At 34.2% G+C, this 21,630-nt stretch overlaps 2 protein-coding genes across 11 annotated transcripts; both read left to right on the top strand.

Annotated features, from left to right (window-relative positions):
• Window positions 1–1,072: 1,072 nt before the first annotated feature.
• On the top strand, window positions 1,073–12,276 carry LOC115982327. 10 transcript variants are annotated; one of them, XM_031104897.1, is made up of 8 exons: window positions 1,073–1,094; window positions 1,210–1,305; window positions 1,464–1,522; window positions 2,691–2,860; window positions 2,948–3,152; window positions 5,288–5,946; window positions 6,187–6,257; window positions 10,419–12,276. In XM_031104897.1, the coding sequence occupies exon 8, from the start codon at window positions 10,426–10,428 to the stop codon at window positions 12,067–12,069; it is 1,644 nt and encodes a 547-aa protein (XP_030960757.1). In that variant the 5' UTR covers window positions 1,073–1,094; window positions 1,210–1,305; window positions 1,464–1,522; window positions 2,691–2,860; window positions 2,948–3,152; window positions 5,288–5,946; window positions 6,187–6,257; window positions 10,419–10,425; the 3' UTR covers window positions 12,070–12,276. The 10 variants fall into 10 exon arrangements, with proteins under 10 accessions (XP_030960757.1, XP_030960752.1, XP_030960751.1 ...); XM_031104892.1 differs by having other exon boundaries at window positions 6,070–6,257; window positions 10,426–12,276; XM_031104891.1 differs by having other exon boundaries at window positions 6,070–6,257; window positions 10,422–12,276.
• Window positions 12,277–17,883: 5,607 nt separating this feature from the next.
• LOC115982330 (E3 ubiquitin-protein ligase SNT2-like) lies at window positions 17,884–19,009 on the top strand. The gene has a single exon (XM_031104901.1). It carries the CDS (start codon window positions 18,064–18,066, stop codon window positions 18,841–18,843), a length of 780 nt encoding a protein of 259 aa, XP_030960761.1. The 5' UTR covers window positions 17,884–18,063; the 3' UTR covers window positions 18,844–19,009.
• Window positions 19,010–21,630: the final 2,621 nt, after the last annotated feature.

Genomic DNA, 21,630 nt, shown 5'->3' with positions numbered 1-21,630 from the left:
AATGATTTTGGCTGATAAAATTCAAAAAGCATAAGAATTAAAAAAAATTATATTAAAAAGTCTCTTTTTCCCCCTAGAATGACCAATATGTCATGGGCCAACCATATAATATTTTTGTTTTTTAATTTTTTTTGAACTCTTTGGATAAATTAAATTTCTTGGGTACTAGTTGTAAGTTGTTATTTTTGGAGACCAATAAGATTTTTTTTTTTTTTTGAGTTCTTGGGGAGTAGTTGACCTCTTTGCCTTGTAACCTAACTAGTTAACACTTGTGTTTCTGATGGAACCATTTAGGGTTCAAATTCTTTGAATCTAACTATTGAAGTATTAAAAAAATTTATAAGAAGAGAAGTAAAAAAATGGAGGAGGGTGTTAATTTGTTAGGCATCCCTTAGCATCATTACAACAAAGTAATTCTTAAAATATGGCCACTCACATAATTCTGTGAATCACCATCTAAATATAAAAGTGTAACACCATATTAGTTCTTGATGTATGAAATATGAATAATTTTATATAATTTTTTAGAAGTCAATTATATTTTTATTATTAGTCTATTGGATTTTTTTTTTTTTTTTTTGAGGAAGGGATTTTATTTTAGACTTATTAATTAATTAAATTATTAGTATTTAATTTTCTAGAGTAAGAATTCAATAATTAGGCTTCGGCCCAAGTTAACTAGGATTAGAGTTTATTCAATATAGACTATACATAATAACAAATACATTATTTGCAGTCCAGTGAGGAAAAATTTAATTCTTGCAAGGAGTGGGGCAGGGATTAAACAATCCTGCAAAAATACAAAAGAACACATATCACTGTCTTGGAAGTAACAAAAAGACACATCGGTCTGAACCTAACTAAACGCATTCCAACAGTGAAAGCACAAATTGAGATATACACCGACACAGAACGACAAGTTTATTTTATTTTTTTAATAAAAAAAAGACACTCATTCCACGTGGCATTCTCGGGCCCACCACTTTTTTATATTACCAAAAATACCCTTACTCCTTTCCCTTCTCTCTCACACCCACCTCATACACCGACACACAAACAGGATCACACACAGTCACTCTCTCTCTCAAATCAACGTAAGCCTTGTCTGCTTTGTTAGATTGAGGTCTCATATTTGCGTATTTGAGATAGTGTTTTTATTGCCTGGAGTTCTTTTTTTTTTTTTTACCATATTTCGCATTAATTTTACAGTGTTTGGATTCTGCATCCTAATGGTCAAAACTTGCTTGCCTTTCTTGTTCATCCACCTGATCATCCTGGGAGAAGGGGCAAGGTGGTGACCATGAGGTTTATAGCTAAATCCAAAACCTATTTAATTTATATCTTAATATTATTTTATTTTAGAATTACATTTATGATTTTGGATCCCATGTGAGTGGAGTGATGGAGTAAAAATCTAAATTTTGATATGCTTGGAATTTTACAATAATTTGTTTTCATGCTAGATTGGAAAAGATGTTGCCACACAATACGTTCTGGGTTGGGATTGGATGGCTCCTATAAGGTGACTATGTTTTTTTACCTTTGATCATAGTTAATTTTTTTTCCATAATGATATTGTTATCTCTAGTTTCTTCTTGGAAAATGAGAGACAGTAGATGCGTATTGATAAGAAATTATTTGAAATTTCCTGTCAGAACCGAAACGAGACAGGTTTCTACAGATATTTGAAACATATTTTTAGTGAATAGTGTCAGTGTGATAAATCATTTAGAGTTCAGTTATACAGTGGAGATAGTATACGAGACAGGTTTTTTATTTTTATTTGTGCAATAACCTCCCTCTATAGCAAAATCTACCAGAAATTCAATGTGTAAGAGATAGTATGGAAGTATGAACAATATTATGAAAATATCATTTTCCTTTATTATTAAAAAAAAAAAAAGGAAAATGATTAAGTATTAGGAACCGTGAATGGATGGGTTTTTTAAGGAAAATTAGCTAATGTGGCAATTAATAACTCTTTGTTAATGATATGTTAAGTGGAGTTTTTTTCACCCTTAGATGTTATGAAAATCAGTGGTTAGAAAAAGGTATAACTTGAATCCATTATATATACACACACACACATACATACATATCTGTCAACCACCAGATTTTTGCTAGAGCACGTCATAAAGCTGAACTTTTTTTTTTTTTTTGGTTAAAAAGCTGAACTATTTCTGGCCTCTGCAGTTTTCCTTGTTAGTTTGTGTGTTGACTAGACTGTCTATGACACTTATATCTTCCTCTAATGATTCAGTAAAGTAAAATTAGATTTTTTTTACTTCTCAATATCTTACGAAATCATACAATGATATTGTACATATAGGTAGTGAACTTCCTTCTCGATTCATTTCATTGATATTGTACATTACCATTAAAGAAATGTGAAAGCATAAAAGACCCCCTCCTCCCCCAAGTTAATAAATTGCATACTGCGCCCAATGAATATAGCCTTCGTTACTTATCTGTGCCTTGAATTATCCAAAATGGTATTTAGAGATGTGAAATTTCTGATTACTGAGCATTTGGAGCATCTAATTATTATAAATTCAAATATCGTCAATTCTCATTAGGAGGTCAAACCAAGGACCAATGGAAGTCAGGGTAGCCCCGTCCCCATGGGCATTTTTATCTAGTTTTAGGCTCTCAATACTTCTGTTATAGGTTATAATGGAATGAATTTGTAGCTTTTCTTCTACAATCCTGACATATGGTGGCCGAACAGTTTGGGAAAACAGTCCTTGTACAATGTTCATATTACTATGGATGTTAAGGGATATGGAGAATCTGATGCTTGGAGCCATCTATTTGGCTTCCGAAAAGTTTAGAGCCATATTGATAGTGCCACAGGTGGAAGGTATTGCTTTATATGCCTTCTAGAACATTTTACATAGGTTTTTATTATGATATTATGATATGTAGTCTATAAAATTTTGATTTACAGGTTGTTCAAGGTCAACGGACAGCCTATCATTATCCATGGTGGTAATTGGATATTGTCAAATGGGTTACTACATCTTTCAGAGGAATGTTATGAAACCGACATCAAGTTTCATGCTGATATGCATTTTAATATGATTTGCTGTTGGGGTGGTGGATTGGCTGAGAGGACAGAACTTTATCATTATTGTGATATTTATGGACTTTTGGTGATCTCTCTCTCTCTCTCTCTCCTATTTATGTGTGTGTGTAGTGAGTGTGATCAATTATAGAGGGTGTATGCAAAATAGAAATAGAAATATTGAACAAACAATCACACAGGGAACATAGAGATAGAGACTTACATGGTTCAGATTTAGACACATGTCCAATGGTGGGCATTGAGAAGAAAAAATTACTAACAAGGGTGACTACAATAGGTGCACAGAACAAAACCCTATATACACCCAACAAGCTCTTTCTTACTAATAACAAAGATTATGGCTACGAAGTCGGTTTGGTGACTTTTTGTGGAGACTACCTAACCAAATAGGACTAGGCATTACTATTTGCTTTCTCGTACACAATAAGAAGATGAAAAACAAACCATACCAAAGTCAGCAACTAGCAACTGTTTTTAGTGGACATGTAAGGGTTGAGTTCCACATCAAGAGAAATAGTAAGGAAAGTTAGAAGTTGATGGACATATTTGGGTCTAAACCATTTGGCTTATGCTGTTTGAGTGGTACCCCAATATATATTAATAGGTACCTCAATATATATCTATAGGCTCTTGTTGGAACCCAAGGACCCTTCTCATCCCAAAAAATTGGTATTAGAGTTATGGTTCAACTCTTGGTTCGAAATTTTAAATGTTTGTTATCTATTAAATTTTTTTTTTTTGAATGAGTGTCTTGGTGTAGATGTGGTTGGGGTGAATTTGGTTATTGCTGCATTTGATGCAACTCTTGTATGTACACTCTGGATTTGCTAATGACTCACACGCAAACTCCCGTTTATAAAGGGAGTTTATAGTAAATTTAATCATTTAATCATATACTTCTAGTACTGTTACATGTGGGCTCAATCTCCCATTTATAAGGGGAGGCCCAACACATGAGATTTTAATTAGGAGGTTGAGTGGAGGAGTACGGATCGAACTCAAAACCTCCCCACTTAGATATTATGTTAAATTACTGATTATCCTAAAAGTTCAAGCGATTGGGATATAGTAAATTTAATCATTTAACCACGTGCTTCCAACAAAGCTAACAACTATAATATGCAATTCTTTCCTAAGAATGATGGTGTTCTTGTAACCATATAAATTGATGATATGTTAATCACTGAAATCAGTTCCATTATGAAAGTTACCATAAATTGTGGCATTGTTGATTTTATAACGCTTTTGAAAATTATTAGGGTATTTATTTTCTTTGACCTAAATTGTCCACAGAGCTTTTACCCTCAATTGTAGAGTACTAACATAGTGGCAATAGCGTGTCACAAGCAAAATTTATTTCCTTTCTTCTAAGTTTCAAAATTTGATTTTAAAACAAGCATAACTGATGTATAAGATCAAGTTAAGACATGAGCAAGCCTATGCTTGCGAGACAATTCTTTATTTTCTTTGGTACAAGTCAACACTTCTTGATTTCTAATTTCTCAGGTCAGCTACATGGATTATTACTACCATCATTATCATTTGACCTTGATCTCTATTTCAGGCTATACACTCTGTTAGAAAATTGTTTATTTTATCTTTTTTGACTGCCTCTGCCTTAGAGCTCATATATTTCTAGCTCCCTCTTGTTCTCGAATGCTTTGAAATATAAATAAAGAACTCTTTACTAGTTAGCTCAGTGGTTTTTGTCTACATAATTAAAAATTGTCTTAATCAAATTTTCTATATCTTCTCCTCAAAGCTACGTCTAGATTTTAGTGAATACATTCATTCTGTATTCTATTTGTTATTGCCATTATCAATGATTTAACTAAATTATTTAGGATAATAGCTTTGTTTAGTTCAATTGTATTTTTTAATTGCCATTAACATATTTTAGCATCTTTTTTCTCAAAAAATTTATTTGACATTGTCTGCTGTTTGGTATATTGCAGTAGGAGCCTTTGGTACTTTTAATTTTGGTACACTCTGTAAGAACATTTTTCTCAAAAAATGTTCCTACCAGAGTGAATTCTGCATTGCATTATTTTGAATGATTTATTCTCCAGAGACCCAGGCCTGTCTACAGGGTTAAATATGGCTCAAGGCTAACCAAACCTAAGGATTCCAATATTCTAAGTTATTTCAGTATTAAATTACTCTAGTATAACTTGGTCCATATGGCTGATTTGATTTTTGTAGGTGTGGCAAGAGTTTTGGAGTACTGAAGACGTTGAATTGGTGACCCGGTATCAAATCCAAATGGTCCCCTGGATCATGATCTTCTCTTGCTATGTGCAAGAGACACTGTCAAGCTTCTAAGGAACCATCCAAGTCTTGCTCTTTGGGTAGGTGAAAACGAGCAAGTTCCACCAGATGACATCAACAAAGATTTGGAAAATGTCCTGAGACTAAATCTTATTTCGAAAACTTCAATGAAATCAGCAAATCTTCTGAAGATTTATCTGCAGTGCCAAAAGATCCTAGCCAATATCTTGATGGTACATTTGTTTACATCCAAGGACCTTTGTGGGATGGATTTGCAAATGTAAGGGGGGCTTCACTGATGGCCCTTATGAAATCCGAAATCCTAAAGCATTTTTTAATAATGATTTTTATGGCCATGGATTCAATCCTAAGGTTGATTCTGTCAGGGCTGTTGCGTATACTATCAGAGCAAGAATGTCTCAAGAAGGCTGGCAGATTCCGTTGTTTAAGCAACTTCCTAGTGGGTACACAGAAGAAGTTCCAACCCCATATGGGAATAACATAAATACATTCCCTATTCAAAGCCAAAAAAAAGTGTTGATCAGATTGAACTTTGCGGAACCCCAAAGGATCTTGATGATTTTTGTTTGGAGGTAAATCAAAATTTTCTATAGCTATTCTAGATGCCTACTGGTTTTTTTTTTTTTTTTTTTTTTTGGTGCTGACCTAACTTGAAATGATCATCAAGCTTAACTAGCTAACTACATTCAATTTAGAGCTCTGCTGGAGGGCTAGACTTCCCGTAAATACACTTGTCCTGATTTGGAAGGCACAGAACCCTTGGATTGGTCTTAGTGATTGGTTAAATGATCATCTTTTACACCAAAGGGCAGGTTTCTATGGCTGTCACTGTGCTGCAGAACCAATCCATGTCCTGCTGAATCTGGCTACATATTTTATAGAGGTAATTTCTAAATTAGTAAGAGTTATAATTTATGAGTTTGGATTGGATTTTGAAATTTAATGAATATTTAATATCTGATGAATTGTTTTCCTAGAACACGTATTGAGCCTGAATAATATTTTGAATTCAATAAATAAAATTGATATATATTTTTTGACATAACAAAATAACAAGTTAATAAAAAAAAAATCTAGCAAAAATGCTCATTGCTGATTTTCTTTTTGTTTTTGTATCTGTGGGTTGACAAGACCAGGGGGTGGTTGAAATTTCTGTTTCTTAAACCAAATAATATTTCAAAAGGGTGCACATATGAAACTATTGCATTTTTCTCAAAGACATTCTTTGTACTTTATGCTATTTAAAATGATCCCATCCAGAGATGGTATGTAACATCGCAATTGCTTTCTGAATCTGCCATCAGCAAGTTGTCAATACTACATCTGAGGAACTGTCTAACATAGCTATTGAAGCCTTGGTCTAGGATCTAGAAGGTACATTTCCATACTACAAAGTTTTTGAAAATCTCTCTACCCCGGCCAAAAAAACAGTACCCGTTGTTGAGAGGAAGTATCCAAAGTCTAAAAACCCAAAGCTGGTCTACTTCCTTCTCAAACTCTACCACACATCAGACTATGCTATTTTATCTAGGAAATTTTACTGGTTGCATCTATTTGGTAAAGATTACAAGCTGCTGGAGCCATACAGAATGAAAAAAAAATAACCCTCAAGATTTACATCCAAGGTTTTCATCAAAGGGTTCACTTATGAAATTGAAATGCATGTTGAAAATGTGGCCAAGAAGGCTGACTGTAAAAGTTTAACCTATATGAACAAATAAAGTAAGAACTTTTAAAGAATAGCCAACCCAAGTGCACGGGAAATGTATTATAGTGGCAAAAATTTAGGACCCAAATTACAATGATCAATTAGAACGGGGAGAGATAAAGAAGAGCAAGAAGGTAAGATTACGCTCCATTCAAGGAGAGTATGAAAGAAAAAGGACTTTATATCAAGGATCGACTGTTTGAGAATTCTTCCTGTTCATTACTCAGACAACTATTTCTCGCTGGTGTCCGGCTACGTTATTCCCATTAAGATCACTTTTAAGCTCCCTCCAGGTGTCAGGCCTTGAGTCTTCATGGCTGGAATTACCATGACTGTCCGTTAAGCTGGGTAAAGAATACTCTTTTAATGTTGTTTGAAACCTTGTGGAAGTATAAAATCCATTGAGGTCAAGTTTTACAGAGGAAATTATTATCACAAGTTCCCGGAATTCTTGGAAATAAATTTCCAACTTTTACATAATTGTCCTTTTTTGCATTGAGAAACATTTTTTACTTAAAGTTTTACCAGTGATACCAGGAATGAAGCAGCTAAATAAATTGAGAGAACCTTCTATATTTCTACCAATGTTATTTAGTTCTTCTTAGATGAAATACCTTCAAATTTTTAATATATGGTGTTGACTCCGTGTGTACATTCCTGAGATGGACCTTTTTATCATTTGCTTGTTTTTTATGTGTGCGCTTTCTCATTACTTTATGTCTTGATCAAGGGAGTGATGGAATGAGAGAATGATACAGAGAGGAAGGGTGTTTATTCAATTAAAAAAAAGGGTAAGGGATGAGTGAAAGAAATGCATTTGAATTTAGTTTGTTTAGCAAACTGAGAATTGGACTTCGAATTTGGATGCTTTGAAATCTAAAGTGTAAAATTCTATATAATTTTTGAATTGTCATTTTTTGTTAACATAAACAATAGAAATCAATATTATAAATTTCAAAAGTAAAATTTTGAGTAAATTCCAACTCAAAAATCATCATCTAAGTGTAATACAAGAGATAAAATTTCATTTGTGTATAACCTAGAAAGAGATGCAAAAAGAAATCTCATCAATGAATGAGAAAAATTAATGTTAGAATGGACATGTTTGGAAACAAAAAAGAAAAAGAAAAAAAAAAAAAAAAAAAAAAAGAGGAAAAGAAATAGGAAATGTTACTAAGAAGATTTAACTCCAAGTTGACAAGGAAGCATAAATGCCTTGCTTGCTTCTTTTGTTCCTTCTTTCTTTTGTTTTCTTTTGTGTTGGAGGAAGTATTTCTTCTTTGACACAATGACATGATAATCTATTGAGTTGGACAAGGTATATTTTCTTTGGCACAATAGCTTGATAATCCTATATATATATAGTAGAAGTTATAAATGGTTTTCATATGAACTTAGCCTTAAAAAATTCGATACAAAAAATAACTTGGAAGCTTCTCAAGGTGTGTTTTGAAGCCAAAATTGGATTCTTCTTGTTGTAAGTTTTTATAGTTGCTTACATAAATTTGTTCATATGTATGTGTGTTTTTGCATTGGTATTCATAAACAATAGTTACTTTGCTTACTTAAAATTTGTCATATAAATGTTAAATGTAGTAAGATTATATTGCACTTGTCACTATATTTTTATGAGATATATTACTCTAAATGGTTTGGTTTGTGTTACATTTGATGCAATTTTGATAAATAGTGCATCACTCAACTTTCTTTTATAAATCATTATTTTCTTGAATCATGTTTTTATTTTCTTGAATCATGTTTTTATTTAATATCTATTATAGGTTAATCACTTGCAAAATTTTAAAATAATTAGTTGCCATTTATTGTTACATTTATAAGGTAGCTGTTTGCTATATTTAAGAATGCAAAAAATTATAATCGCTCTTCATAGATTAGTGAGCTTTTCATGGCTAATCACCTTGATATTCAAAAAGAACAATAGATCAACTTAATATTTGATAAGCATGATAATTGGAGAAAGAAAATTAGTCTAACAATGGGGTTAACAAACTATTATTATGGGGAAAAGAAAGTATTGGGGAATATTACCTCAGTAAAAGTTACCGAACAGTCTAACTTGAACCAATTTTTATCAAATATTTGTTTTGTCCTTTATTAGTACTAAAATTGTTTACATTCGTTCTCAAACATTACCAGACACTTTTCCACCCAATTGATCACATGTGGGGAAGAGAGGAGTTGAACATAAATTCTTTTCAAAAAGAACATCTACTAGTACCACCGACTACCGAGCTAAAAAAATTCTTGGCAAAATATTAACATACATAAATGTTAAGGAGTGATAGACTTAGCATTAAAATATATATATATATATATATATATATATATTTGTTAAATGAAAAAACATCATCATGTTGCATAATTGGATTAATAGAACCAACCTAGCATAAGGTTTACATAAAACTCTAAGAGACTTTACTCTTTCATTTTTGTATCCCCATGCCACCTTTACTACTAAACTTTCTCCCGTAGATTTTGTTGGATTAACTTTGTTGTTATGAGTTGTAATGGATAACCTAGGTTAAGTAAAAGCTTGCATAAAGAAGTAACAATATATAAATATGAAGGCAAACTTAGTTGCACTATTTACTTATATATTGAATAAAGGCAAACATAGATATGTGTTAGATAATTTTAAATAAATGACAACGATTAACGTAAACAAGAAAAAAAAGTAAAAAAACAAATTATATTTTTTTCTAATAACAAGAATGGAGGATCAATTAAAAACATAGTTTGAATTTTTTTTGTGCAAACATTCTTACTATTTTATTTCGAACTTATAGATGCATTTCGTTTATTTTTTAAAAGAATCACGTTTATTTTTAATGAAATCAAGTAAAGTAATTCCTATTTACACAATACAGCAGTTTTTAGGCCTTTCACCGTCCACATTAAAAAATTAAAAATACCCAATACCCAACAAAAATAAATACCCACGGGCCACACCCAAGCCCCCCAAGGCCTCTAAAGAACATTCACGATCAAACTCCAACGAACCTGCTGTGCTGAGTCACGCCCAATACGTCTTTTTATTTTTTTACTTTTTACATTCAATTACTAATTCTAATTCATTTAGAACCATAAAAAGTAAAAACAAAATAGCTGCTATATATTCAACTCAAAAAAGCAGCAATTCTTATCACACTCTCTTTGTTTTTTTTTTATTTTTTATTTTTTATTATTATTTGGATTCACCCTTTCTACATATTATTATTTATGCCCTTTTTTCTTATTATTTATTTTATAAACTATAAATTTGATGATATGTCTGTCACTGTCACTGTCACTTTGCATGTCATACAATTAATTAAGAAGATAGATGGAGCAGCAACAACTTCTACATTTTATCCATCCTAAGCATCCCTTGGTCTTCAATCCAGACGACAAAAGAGGATATCATTGTTGGGGGTGCTGGGAACCGGTTTATGGTCCTAGCTACAGTTGTAGAGAGTCAGTATGCTATCACTACGGTCATCATAAATCCTGTGCGGAACTACCCCTTGGGTTGCACCATCCCTTGCATCCAATCCATCCTCTTATTCTCTTTCCTCCATGGACATATTCACGAGATAAAAGACAATTTTACAAATGCCAACTCTGTAAAGAATATAAAGATGTATACACTTATTGGTGTTCCCGTTGCAACTTCAACCTTCACATCACATTCGCTTCTTTAGCGCCCACCACCATGAAACCTGAATTCCACCACCACCCGTTGACCCCCATTTGGAAGCGGATCACCTTCACTTGCGATCTTTGCGGCAAAAAAGATGAAGGTATGCCCTATTTGTGTAATCCATGCGGTTTCTGGATTCATGGAAGATGTTCTCTTTTCCCATGCAAAGTCAAAGTTGTGCATCACAAGCACCTTCTCCACCTCACCCATTCTTCTCTTGAATTCCATCAATCTGACTCCCGATTTTGTCAAATCTATGCTCAAGAGGTGGACACATGCTATGGGCTTTACTATTGCTCCAGATGTGATTTCATTGCCCACCTCAATTGTGCTATGGGAAACAAGGAGAACATAAATTTGCAAGAATTTAAAGATGAGGATGAAGTTTTAGAGCTCAATGAATCGGTTGACTCAACTTACAAAGTTAAAAAATGCAATATGAGGGAGGGTGGAATTCAAATAGCTGTAGAAATCAAATGCTTCAGTCATAAGCATGACTTAATGCTTACCGAGCAGCTTCTAAAGAACCAAAAATGTGATGGCTGTGTAAGACCCATTCTCCCCCCGTTTTATAGTTGCGTAAAGTGTAGCTTCTTTCTTCATGAATCTTGTGCTAATTTACCAAAAACAAAGCGACACCCACTTCATCAACACCCACTATCCCTGCTCCCAATGAAACCAAGTAAGGATTTTAGGTGTTATGCCTGTCATCGTAAATGCAATGGCTTCACCTATTCGTGTGAGACATGCCGTTTTAGACTTGATGTTCAATGTAGTATGATCTCAGAAATCCTTACCCACCCTGGTCATGATCACACACTTATTCTCTCTAGTGTTGAATCTTCTCAGAATTGCAGTTGTTGTGATTTTAGAACTTACCCAATATTCCGTTGTACCACTTGTGCATTTGCTTTGGACTTCAGATGTACTATACTACCACATTCTATAAGATACAAGCAACATGAGCATCCCTTCGCTCTCAGTTATAAAGCTGAAGATAACTCTGGTGAAAATTATTGTGATATATGTGAAGAAAAACGAGACTTAAAGTATTGGTTTTACTACTGTGAGGATTGCAGTTATCTTGCTCATCCAAAATGTATAATTGGGAAATATCCAAATTACAAGTTTGGAGGTACTTACACATTTGACTGTCACTCCTACCCTCTTACTTTCATTGAGGAAACTAAGGACTGCCCTCGATGTAACAAATGTAATGATTCTTGTGAAAAGTTGATCTATCAATGTGCTCAGTGTAATTTCTACATCCATAAGAGTTGTTTATAAAAAAGGACAAATGTGTTTTTATTTTATACTAGATGTAGTCCACGTAAGTTTTGGTGCATGGAATTCATCAAATGACAATGCAGTAATTCTTTTCAATGCTCTTTCTGGGCATCATGGTTCAAATACAACGTAAATACATTGTACCAACTCATGCTTGTTTGTGTGTGGTTGTACCCTGCCTTGTTCACTTCTGTTAGAAACAATAAGCTTGCTAATAATAGGACTTTTCAGTTTTCAATGTTTTAGGGTATTACATTGTTTAGCAATGGAAGTTGGATTTCAGTGTGGAACATAAAGTTCAGGGTTGATGAACAAATACTAGAAATAAAAGGCAAACTTCCGGCATCTCTTATCGGCTGTGTATGTCTACTTTTTCCTCTATTTTTTTATTTCTATTCAATTCCAATTGCATTCATTTTTCTTGAGCTCACATTAATTTTCTGTCTTCTTCTTCTGCATTAGATGAGCATCCGTTATTTTGAAGAGGGAAATGAGCAATTAGAGTCAAAACATGAATGCAAAGATTCAATAGCTTTTTAAGTTATTATTTATCAACATCTTTTATGTCATTAATTTTAGTCATTGATATTCTTGCTATTATTGTTATTTCTATGAAAGCTCAATTATGCATGATTTAATTATCATTGATGGTGAGGTTCTTTTCTTTTTGGTTTACTCAACATCAATTTTATACATCATCTTAGTAAGAATATTGGCCCGGTATCTTAATATAAAGGCACAACATGTACTTTGTAAATGTTGATGTTAAGAACATGGTGATTTGGGAGCAACAATTATTAATAACATGGCTGGTTGAGTTATATAGTTTAATTGAATGTACTCCAAGTTCAAGGTAATCTTTAAAACCTTTTTGGGCAAAGAGACTACAAATCTTGTCTAATAAGTTCAGGGCTTAGTTTAGAAAATGTTGGTCAATTTTTAAGCATTCTAGTACTGTCCCATTGTGTTATTATTATAATTTTAGTAATGTTGTGATATGCCTGTTCTGATCATCTAAGTCAGTTCTCTTTTTCATTGCCTAATCCTTATGTTATTTGGTTTTAGTCTCCTGATTACTGTGCAATTAACATAACCATTATTTGCCACCATGGGACTGAATATTTGGGGTCTCTTGAGCTTCTTTATATTCCTCTTTTTGTTGTTAAATAATTTAAGGTACTATTTTCTCCCCTCAAATTTAAAGTTAGGTTAGGTTGTTGTGCTTCTGCTTTCCACACAAATGAGTTCCAAGCCTCTTCATTCTGAAAATCCACCCTGACATTTACATTGGTTTTCATTTGCCTGCACACTTCCAAAGTTTTTAGATTTCGTTATTGGTTTTGGAATTCTACATAGTTTAGAAAATTGAAAGGATATGCAATAATTCCTATCGAGAGTGTTAGTCCCACATTGGTAAGAAAAGAAACAAGGAGATGATATAGTCCCTATACATTGGGTGGTGTAGTTTTTGTTTTGTGCTTGTAGGAGTTTGATATCAAAGATTTGTCTCGTGTTTAGTGTGAGAGATTTGCGAGAGGTTTGGTTGTCATCCTGTTTTAAGTAATTTTGCATTAGCAATTGCTATATTCTATAGATAAAATTTATATACAATACCTTAGATGCATTACATTAGGTTCTCTTTATGTTAGTTGCAGTATCCTTTTTAATTTTAATTTTAATTACTTCTACAATACTTGTCACTACTGATTAGTGATTATACCTACTGATTGTTTTGAGGCTAAATAAATGTGTTGATATTATCAAACTACAGCCGGTCACTGATTATCTATGTTTCTTGAATTTTAGTAGTGATGTGCTAAGCTGTGCTTATTTTTTCATTCTAATTTATTTTTCGTTTTTCCTTTGCCCAAGCTATATCCATTCAGTTGTTGATTAGGAATGATTAATTGTTGTTTGGTACAAGTACTCAAGCATTCTAACAAAATTGCCAATGTTCTGAACAATCATTAATAATATATTATTCTTTACTTTTGATAATGTATCTGGGTATATTGTATCTAGTATTAACGGAATATTACTAGCCCACGCAAATAAATATATCATAATAATTGAGTAAAATGATTTTCTATGAATCATAATTATTTCACTTGGGAACTTAATGATGTAATGTATATGTACTTTATTATTTATCTGTGGTTTCTTTCATTGTACAAATTTTCTTTTATTCTTACTATTGAGGTTCCATTTTGTAGGGAATGTTTAGATCCATTTGAAAAACTAGAGTGCGAAGCATTTGACATCTTTGTTAGTGAGGTTCTCTGCGTTGGCAAAGGTACTGCTGCATTAATTTTATTCTAGAATATACTTGATGGATCCATTCTTACCATATTGCTTGCACACACCTACCCTTGGTCATTATCATGTGCACAAAGTACTTTTTTGCTATTCTACCTATTTCTGATGATCATAAGCTACTCCCTCTGTTGATTATTCATATTTGGTAAACTTAGAAATGTTTGTTCAATCATATTACCATACTCTAAAAAATTTTATAATTAAAAAATTACTACATCAAGGGATTATCAACCTTTTGGGATGAGTGTACAATCATATTTTTGAAAATCACTTTACAAAAATAATTTTCCATTTGATGGTTATCATTTAAATTATTTTTCCAATCAAACTGTGATATCTTTTGTTTTTCCTCCCTCACTCATCTATGCAATTTTCAAATCATTTGCTGTGTCCATATTCTTGTGTAAAAAGGGCCCCTCATGCCTTCTCATTTGCTTCTACTAAGTGCTAGGGTGTCTTCTCAAGGTTGGTTTTCTCTTATTTTTCCATTCCTTGTGAGCTTGTGTGTTGTTAGAGTATTCGTTCTAGGCCCACTTCCCCAATACCTTATGCTATATGTAATCAATTGTACTATTATACCACCAAATGTTCTATACTTATGTACCTCTGTACTATCCTAACGAGGTTGAGAGCTTATATAAAGGTTGCTCTTGTGAATAGTGCCAAGGCAGCTTATCGTTGAACTATATCGTCTCAAACAAGAGCCCGGGCAATCTATTGATAATTTTTTTTTCCACACATGCAATATCTGTGGGATCAAATTTCACCATATGAACCAACATGGATTATGCACGCAATGCCCAATATTTTGTGAATATCGGGATCAACTGAAAAAGTTTCTCCTTTGCCTTCAATTGAAAAAGTTTTCAAGGAGCTTGTACAAGAGGTAACGTTTACAAGTCTTACTATCTCAGCCTTGTAACACAATCTTGGCCAAATCATCCCCTGATCCGCCTTTAGCATCTACAGTTCATTAGAATGAGCACTATGATCACTTTGGCTCTCAGTGATCTAACTCTAAATATGATCATTCTCACTTTTGCACCTTTTGTAGGATTTGAGGCCATTTTATTGAATACTGTCGAAAGCATGCCCATGTCACTCAATCCTCAGCTTCCAAGGCCAACATCAACAGCATATTGTTGCATCCTCCAACCCCATCACCCAACATGAGTAGTTTTGGCAAGTCTTCCAACTCATGTTTACATTAACGGCAGCTGACCTAAAGACTCTTATCAATAACATTTTGTATTATTTGGACATATACTGTTGTTGGACATACTTTATTATGTTGAATATGAACTATACTATAGCTGGATATGGATTATTGGACTCATTTCGTTATTGGACATATGACACTTAATTAATCATTCTAATGGACATTACTTAATATACATAATAATGACGCTCAACTCATCATTTAATCAAAACTATTCAATTAAACATATTATTTATTTATTTCAACAATTATCACGACTTTTAGACTTTGGGTTTTATTTATTTTGTAGGGTTAAAAATGCACCGGAAGCCATTGGTCTGTGCAGCCCAATATTGAGTTTCGGATTGAACTCCCCAAAACAAATCCGGGTCTAGCAAATTAGCAATGTCACCCCTCCAGCGGAAGACACGTGGCTATGCGCAAAAATGGCCCTCAACAACAATCAAGCTCAATCAATTATTGAAGCTCACAACTTTTTACTTCTAAGAGCCTTCACTTAGAAAACAACTACTTTTTGCCATTTTGGAGCTAATAGAGACATCACCACTAACTATGGACTCATAATTGCTTTATTTTATGATATGCAAATGGAAATCAACACTGTTTTATTTAACTCATCATTATTGTTGAATTTCTTGATGTTGATATGAAGCAAATTGATAATGAAAAATTTCTGCGTTTCTTTTATATATGAACAAAATGGTGGATTCATAAGTATTTGTAGAGCATAAGAAAGGTCATAAAATCTTCCATGTAGCTATTTTGTTATTGTTGCATCTCATGTGTTTGGTAAAATTCCTTTTCTTATATTTTATTCTCAGAATTGTATATTTTTATTTTTGGTCATTCTATTACAAATAATCAACATCTCTACCATCAAATTTCATATTGATCTAAGCTTTCTTGGTAAGCTTCTAATTTACTTAGCTGATCATCTTTAGGAAAAAACCAAAAGGAGAATAAGATAAAATATAGTTTACTTGAGAACATCATTATGCTATTAATGTTTTTATGTATAAATACTTGAGTAACTAGAATTTTTTTTTTTGTTGGCACTTATTATTATTCCAATTATCCTTATATCTAGACCCTTAGATTAATTTTTGGGAGTTCAAAGTGATAGCTTAGTAGTAATGACATCTTTTGTGGTGTTCCATTATTTACTTAAATATTACATATATACAATGCTTATTTCATTTAACATTTTTGAATTAATATTTTTTTAATTCATTTTCCCCTTTTAGTCTCCTTGCAAGCCTTGAAATTGCACAACTTCTATTATAACAGTTAGCACCAAATTAAGCTTATTTTTGTGGGAACAACAAATGCAAGTAATCATGTAGTTTATAAATTTAAAGGCTATATGCTGTGGGATTTGTTAATATGTGATAATTTAAAACCCAATTTCAAATAACACATATTGAATTTTTAAAAATATACAATGTATAATATAATTCAATAATGTTCGAATAAAAATTATGATATCAAATTTTCCCGTGCACTGCACGGGTCTGTGATTAGTTTGCGTAAATGGCAAGCACTTGAAGCATTTCAGCTCACTGAAATAACAAGCAATCCAAAGAACAAAGCCACCAGGCAATTACTCATACTTATATTAGCAATCAAAGAAGCTACATCGGAAAAGCTTCCGGTTGATGTGTCAGTGCTCAAAATGACCACCATCCAATTTTCCTCAAAGCCAATCTCGGCCCCGATGTAGCTGGAATCATTAAGATATTTTGCATATTGAGAATTTGTATAATTAGAAAGGACCGCAGTTGGGTGTAATTTGGGCATACAAATAGGCAGTATTTCCCCATCAAGTGTGTTGTTGCCAGTTATTTTTCTCAAAAAAAATCTCCCAAAGATTTTGTTGGGTTAGCTTTGTTGTTATGAGCTTTAATGGGTAACCTTGGTTAAGTAAAAGCTTGCATAAGGAAATTACAATATATAGATATGAAGGCAAACTTAGTTGCACTATTTACTTACATATTGAATAAAGGTAAACATAGATATGTGTTAGATGGTTTTAAATAAATGATAACGATTGACATAATCAAGAGAAAAAAAAAAAGTAAAAAACAAATTATTATTTTTCTAATAACAAGAATGGAGGGTCAATTAAAAACATAGTTTTAATTTTTGTTGTGCAAACATTCTTACTATTTTATTTCTAACTTTTAGATGCATTCCGTTTATTTTTAAAAAAATCACGCACTCTCTCTGATTTTTATTTATATTTGGATTCACCCTTTCTACATATTATTATGCCTTTTTTCTTATTATTTTATAAACAATAAATTTGATGATATGTCTATCATTGTCACTGTCACTTTGCATGTCATACGAATAAAGAAGATAGATGGAGCAACAGCAGCAGCTTCTACATTTTATCCATTCTTAGCATCCCTTGGTCTTCAATCCAGAAGATAGAAGTGGACGTTCTTGTTGGGGGTGTGATGAACGAGTATATGGACCTAGCTACAGTTGTAAAGAATGCGGAGGGATTTGGGTTCATCATAAATCATGTGCAGAACTACTCCTTGGGTTGCACCATCCCTTGCACCCAATCTATCCTCTTATTCTCTTCTCCACTATTATGGGCATATAACGGTGAGGACAAACAACTTTACAAATGCGAACTCTGCAAAGAAGATTGTGAGGAATACACTTATCGGTGTTCCCGCTGTGACTTCAACCTTCACATTACATGCGCTTCTTTAGCACCCACCACCATGGAACCTGAATTCCACCACCACTCGTTGACCCCCGTTTGGAAGTGGATCACTTTCACTTGTGACATTTGTGGCGTAGAAGACAAAGGTATGCCCTATTTGTGTAATCCATGCGGTTTTTGGATTCATAGAAGATGTCCTCTTTTCCCACACAAAGTCAAAGTTATGCATCATAAGCACCTCCTCCACCTCACCCATTCTTCTCTTGAGTTCCATCAATCCAACTCCCGATTTTGTCAAATCTGTGGTCAAGAGGTGGACACATGCTATGGGTTTTACTATTGCTCCAGATGTGATTTTGCTGCCCACCTCAATTGTGCTATGGGAAACAAGGAGAACATAAATTTGCAAGAATTTAAAGATGAGGATGAAGTTTTAGAACTCAATGAATCGGTTGACTCAACTTACAAAGTCAAAAAATACAATAAGAGGGAGGGTGGAATTCAAATAGCTGCAGAAATCAAACACTTTAGTCATGAGCATGACTTAATGCTCACCAAGTAGCTTCTAAATAACCAAAAATGCGATGGGTGCGTAAGAGCTATTCTCCCGCCGTTTTATAGTTGCGTAAAGTGTAGCTTCTTTCTTCATGAATCTTGTGCTAATTTACCAAAAAAAAGCGACACCCACTTCATCAACACCCACAATCCCTGCTCCCAATGAAACCAAGTAAGGATTTTAGGTGTTATGCCTGCCATCGTAGATGCAATGGCTTCACCTATTGGTGTGTGACATGTCGTTTTAGACTTGATGTTCAATGTAGTATGATCTTAGAAATCCTTATCCACCCTGGTCATGATCATAGACTTATTCTCTCTAGTGTTGAATCTTCTAAGAATTGTAGTTGTTGTGATTCTAGAACTTACCCAATATTCTATTGTACCACTTGTGCATTTACTTTGGACTTCAGATGTGCTACACTACCACATTCTACAAGATACAAACAACATGAGCATCCCTTTGCTCTCAGTTATAGAGTTGAAGATAACTCTGGTAAATATTATTGTGATATCTGTGAAGAAGAACGGGACTCAAAGTATTGATTTTACTACTATGAGGATTGTAGTTATCCTGCTCATCCAAAATGTATTATTGGGAAATACCCAAATTACAAGTTTGGAGGTACTTACAAATTTGGCTGTCACTCACACCCTGTTACTCTCATTGAGGAAACTAAAGACTGCCCTCGATGTAGCGAATGTAATGATTCTTGTGAAAAGTTGATCTATCACTGTGCTTAGTGTAATTTCTACATCCACAAGAGTTGTTTATAAAAGGGACAAATGTGTTTTTAATTTATACTAGATGTAGTCCACGTAAGTTTTTTGGTGCGTGGAATTCATCAAATGACAATGTAATAATTCTTTTCAATAATCTTTCTTGGCATCATGGTTCAAATACAATGTAAATACATTGTACCAACTGAAGCTTGTTTGTGTGTGGTTGTACCCTACCTCATCCACTTTTGTTAGAAACAATAAGCTAGTTGATAGTAGGAATTTTCAGTTTTCAATGTTTTATGGTAGTACATTGTTTAGCAATGGAACTTTGATTTCAGTGTGGAACATAAAGTTCAGGGTTGATGAACAAATATTGGAAATAAAAAGGCAAATTTCTGGTATCTCTTATCAGCTATGTATGACTAGTTTTCCCTCTATTTTTTATTTCTATGCAATTCCAATTGCATTCATTTTTCTTGAGCTCACATTAATTGTCTATGTCTTCTTCTTCTGCATTAGGTGAGCATCAGTTATTTTGAAGAGGGAAAAGAGCAATTAGAGTCAAAACATGAATGCAAAGATTCAATAGCATTTTAAGTTATTATAGATTTACATGTTTATTGTGGGGACGCGATTCGTGGCGGACCGTAACAGTGTTGGGTTCGCACGTAAAAAGGCCCCAACAATATTATTTGTAGAGCGTGGGTTTGAAAGGCTAGGCCTTGATCGACAAGCGGTGGGTTTTTCATGGTATTCGTGCGTGTCTAGGTAATCTTCACCCATGGAGTCTTTCTCCTGGAGGTGGGCTGGGAGGCTCTGGTTTTTGGCCATTTTTCCCAGCCCCCCCTTTAGGTTACTGATTTTTCCTTTTTATATTCGCCAGTGTTCACTGTCCTTCGTCCACGTATAGGGTCAACATTTCCAAGGTTGATATTTGTCCCATCAGCCTATACTCAAAGTCGTTGGGGGTGGTTGTAAAAGCCAAAGAATGCGGCTCTGTCAGGTTCAGAGCATTGAATGGCAGTAAGGGCAGCTTTCCCTTGATATTTTAGATCTTTCTTCCAAGTTTCAGTCCTATACCGTTTTTACCCTTCTTTCTGGGGGTACCTTGGGTCTGCCGAGGACTAAACTGCCCTCGGCGGTATCTAAAGGATATTTTGTCGAGTTCGGGTCATAGCCCTCCTCGGCCTGGGCCTTTGGGGTTCTCCCCGGGTAGATGGGCCTGGCCCATAAATCATTTAGGCCCCACAATAGCCCCTCAAAACCCGGCTGTCCAACCTCTTGGTTGGAAAGGGGGGTTTTGGTGATGCCGAACCTCTCCCTACGGCCCAATCAATTCGGCCTATTAATAATGCCGGCGGCTCTTCATCTGCCCAAGAAATGCACCGGTCCGCGAGACAGTCTTTTGACTTTGCTCTTGGTGCGTTCTTATCGTTTGGGTATTCGAAACGCGCTTTTAATGACCTCTATTTACGGAACTACTTTAATTCAACGGTTTGTTTTGATGAGGTGGAGAAGTGGAACCGGCATGTTCGTGTTTGCAGATTCCTTTGGAGATCTGTACCTATTAAATGCCCCCCCCCCCCCCGCTCCGCCCTTTGTATAAGAAAGAAGGGAGGAGGTTATTTGTTTTTGTAAAGAATCCCTTTTCATCCTTCTGAGATTTGAAATACTTGGCTTCTCTTAAGGTTCATTTTACCCACTGGTTTATACATTAAATCACAGTACACTCTCCATAACAAATGATGAAGAAACCATACCCCTCCTCAAAGCGTCACGTTCTAATAAAGCTCGAAATGGCCCGGTCAGGGCAAGGATGGCGGAGGCTTAAGGTTCGTCTTACCTTCCTTTCAGCCAAAATCCGAAGCAGGGGCTCGTCACATCAAACTTTCGGCATGACTGAGTCGAGAACACCCATCATCAGTACCAACCTAGCTCTCATGAGCATACCTAATATGGCTCCAGTGTGTTGGGAGTCAGGATCGAGGCAGGGACTAAGTGTCTCTGCTTCTTCTTCTCTTTGTTCACTGGTGGCCCTTTCCGCCTCCCTTTCTTAGTCTTCCCAGCACCA

The sequence above is a fragment of the Quercus lobata genome, chromosome 3, assembly GCF_001633185.2.
Source record: "Quercus lobata isolate SW786 chromosome 3, ValleyOak3.0 Primary Assembly, whole genome shotgun sequence".
In the NCBI taxonomy this organism is placed as follows: domain Eukaryota; kingdom Viridiplantae; phylum Streptophyta; class Magnoliopsida; order Fagales; family Fagaceae; genus Quercus; species Quercus lobata.
This window is presented reverse-complemented; position numbering and strand designations above follow the sequence as displayed.

Excerpts from the sequence above, each read along its gene's own strand:
- LOC115982330 (XM_031104901.1), top strand. The coding sequence starts at position 18,064 with ATGAACGAGTATATGGACCTAGCTACAGTTGTAAAGAATGCGGAGGGA.
- LOC115982327 (XM_031104896.1), top strand. The coding sequence starts at position 10,426 with ATGGAGCAGCAACAACTTCTACATTTTATCCATCCTAAGCATCCCTTG.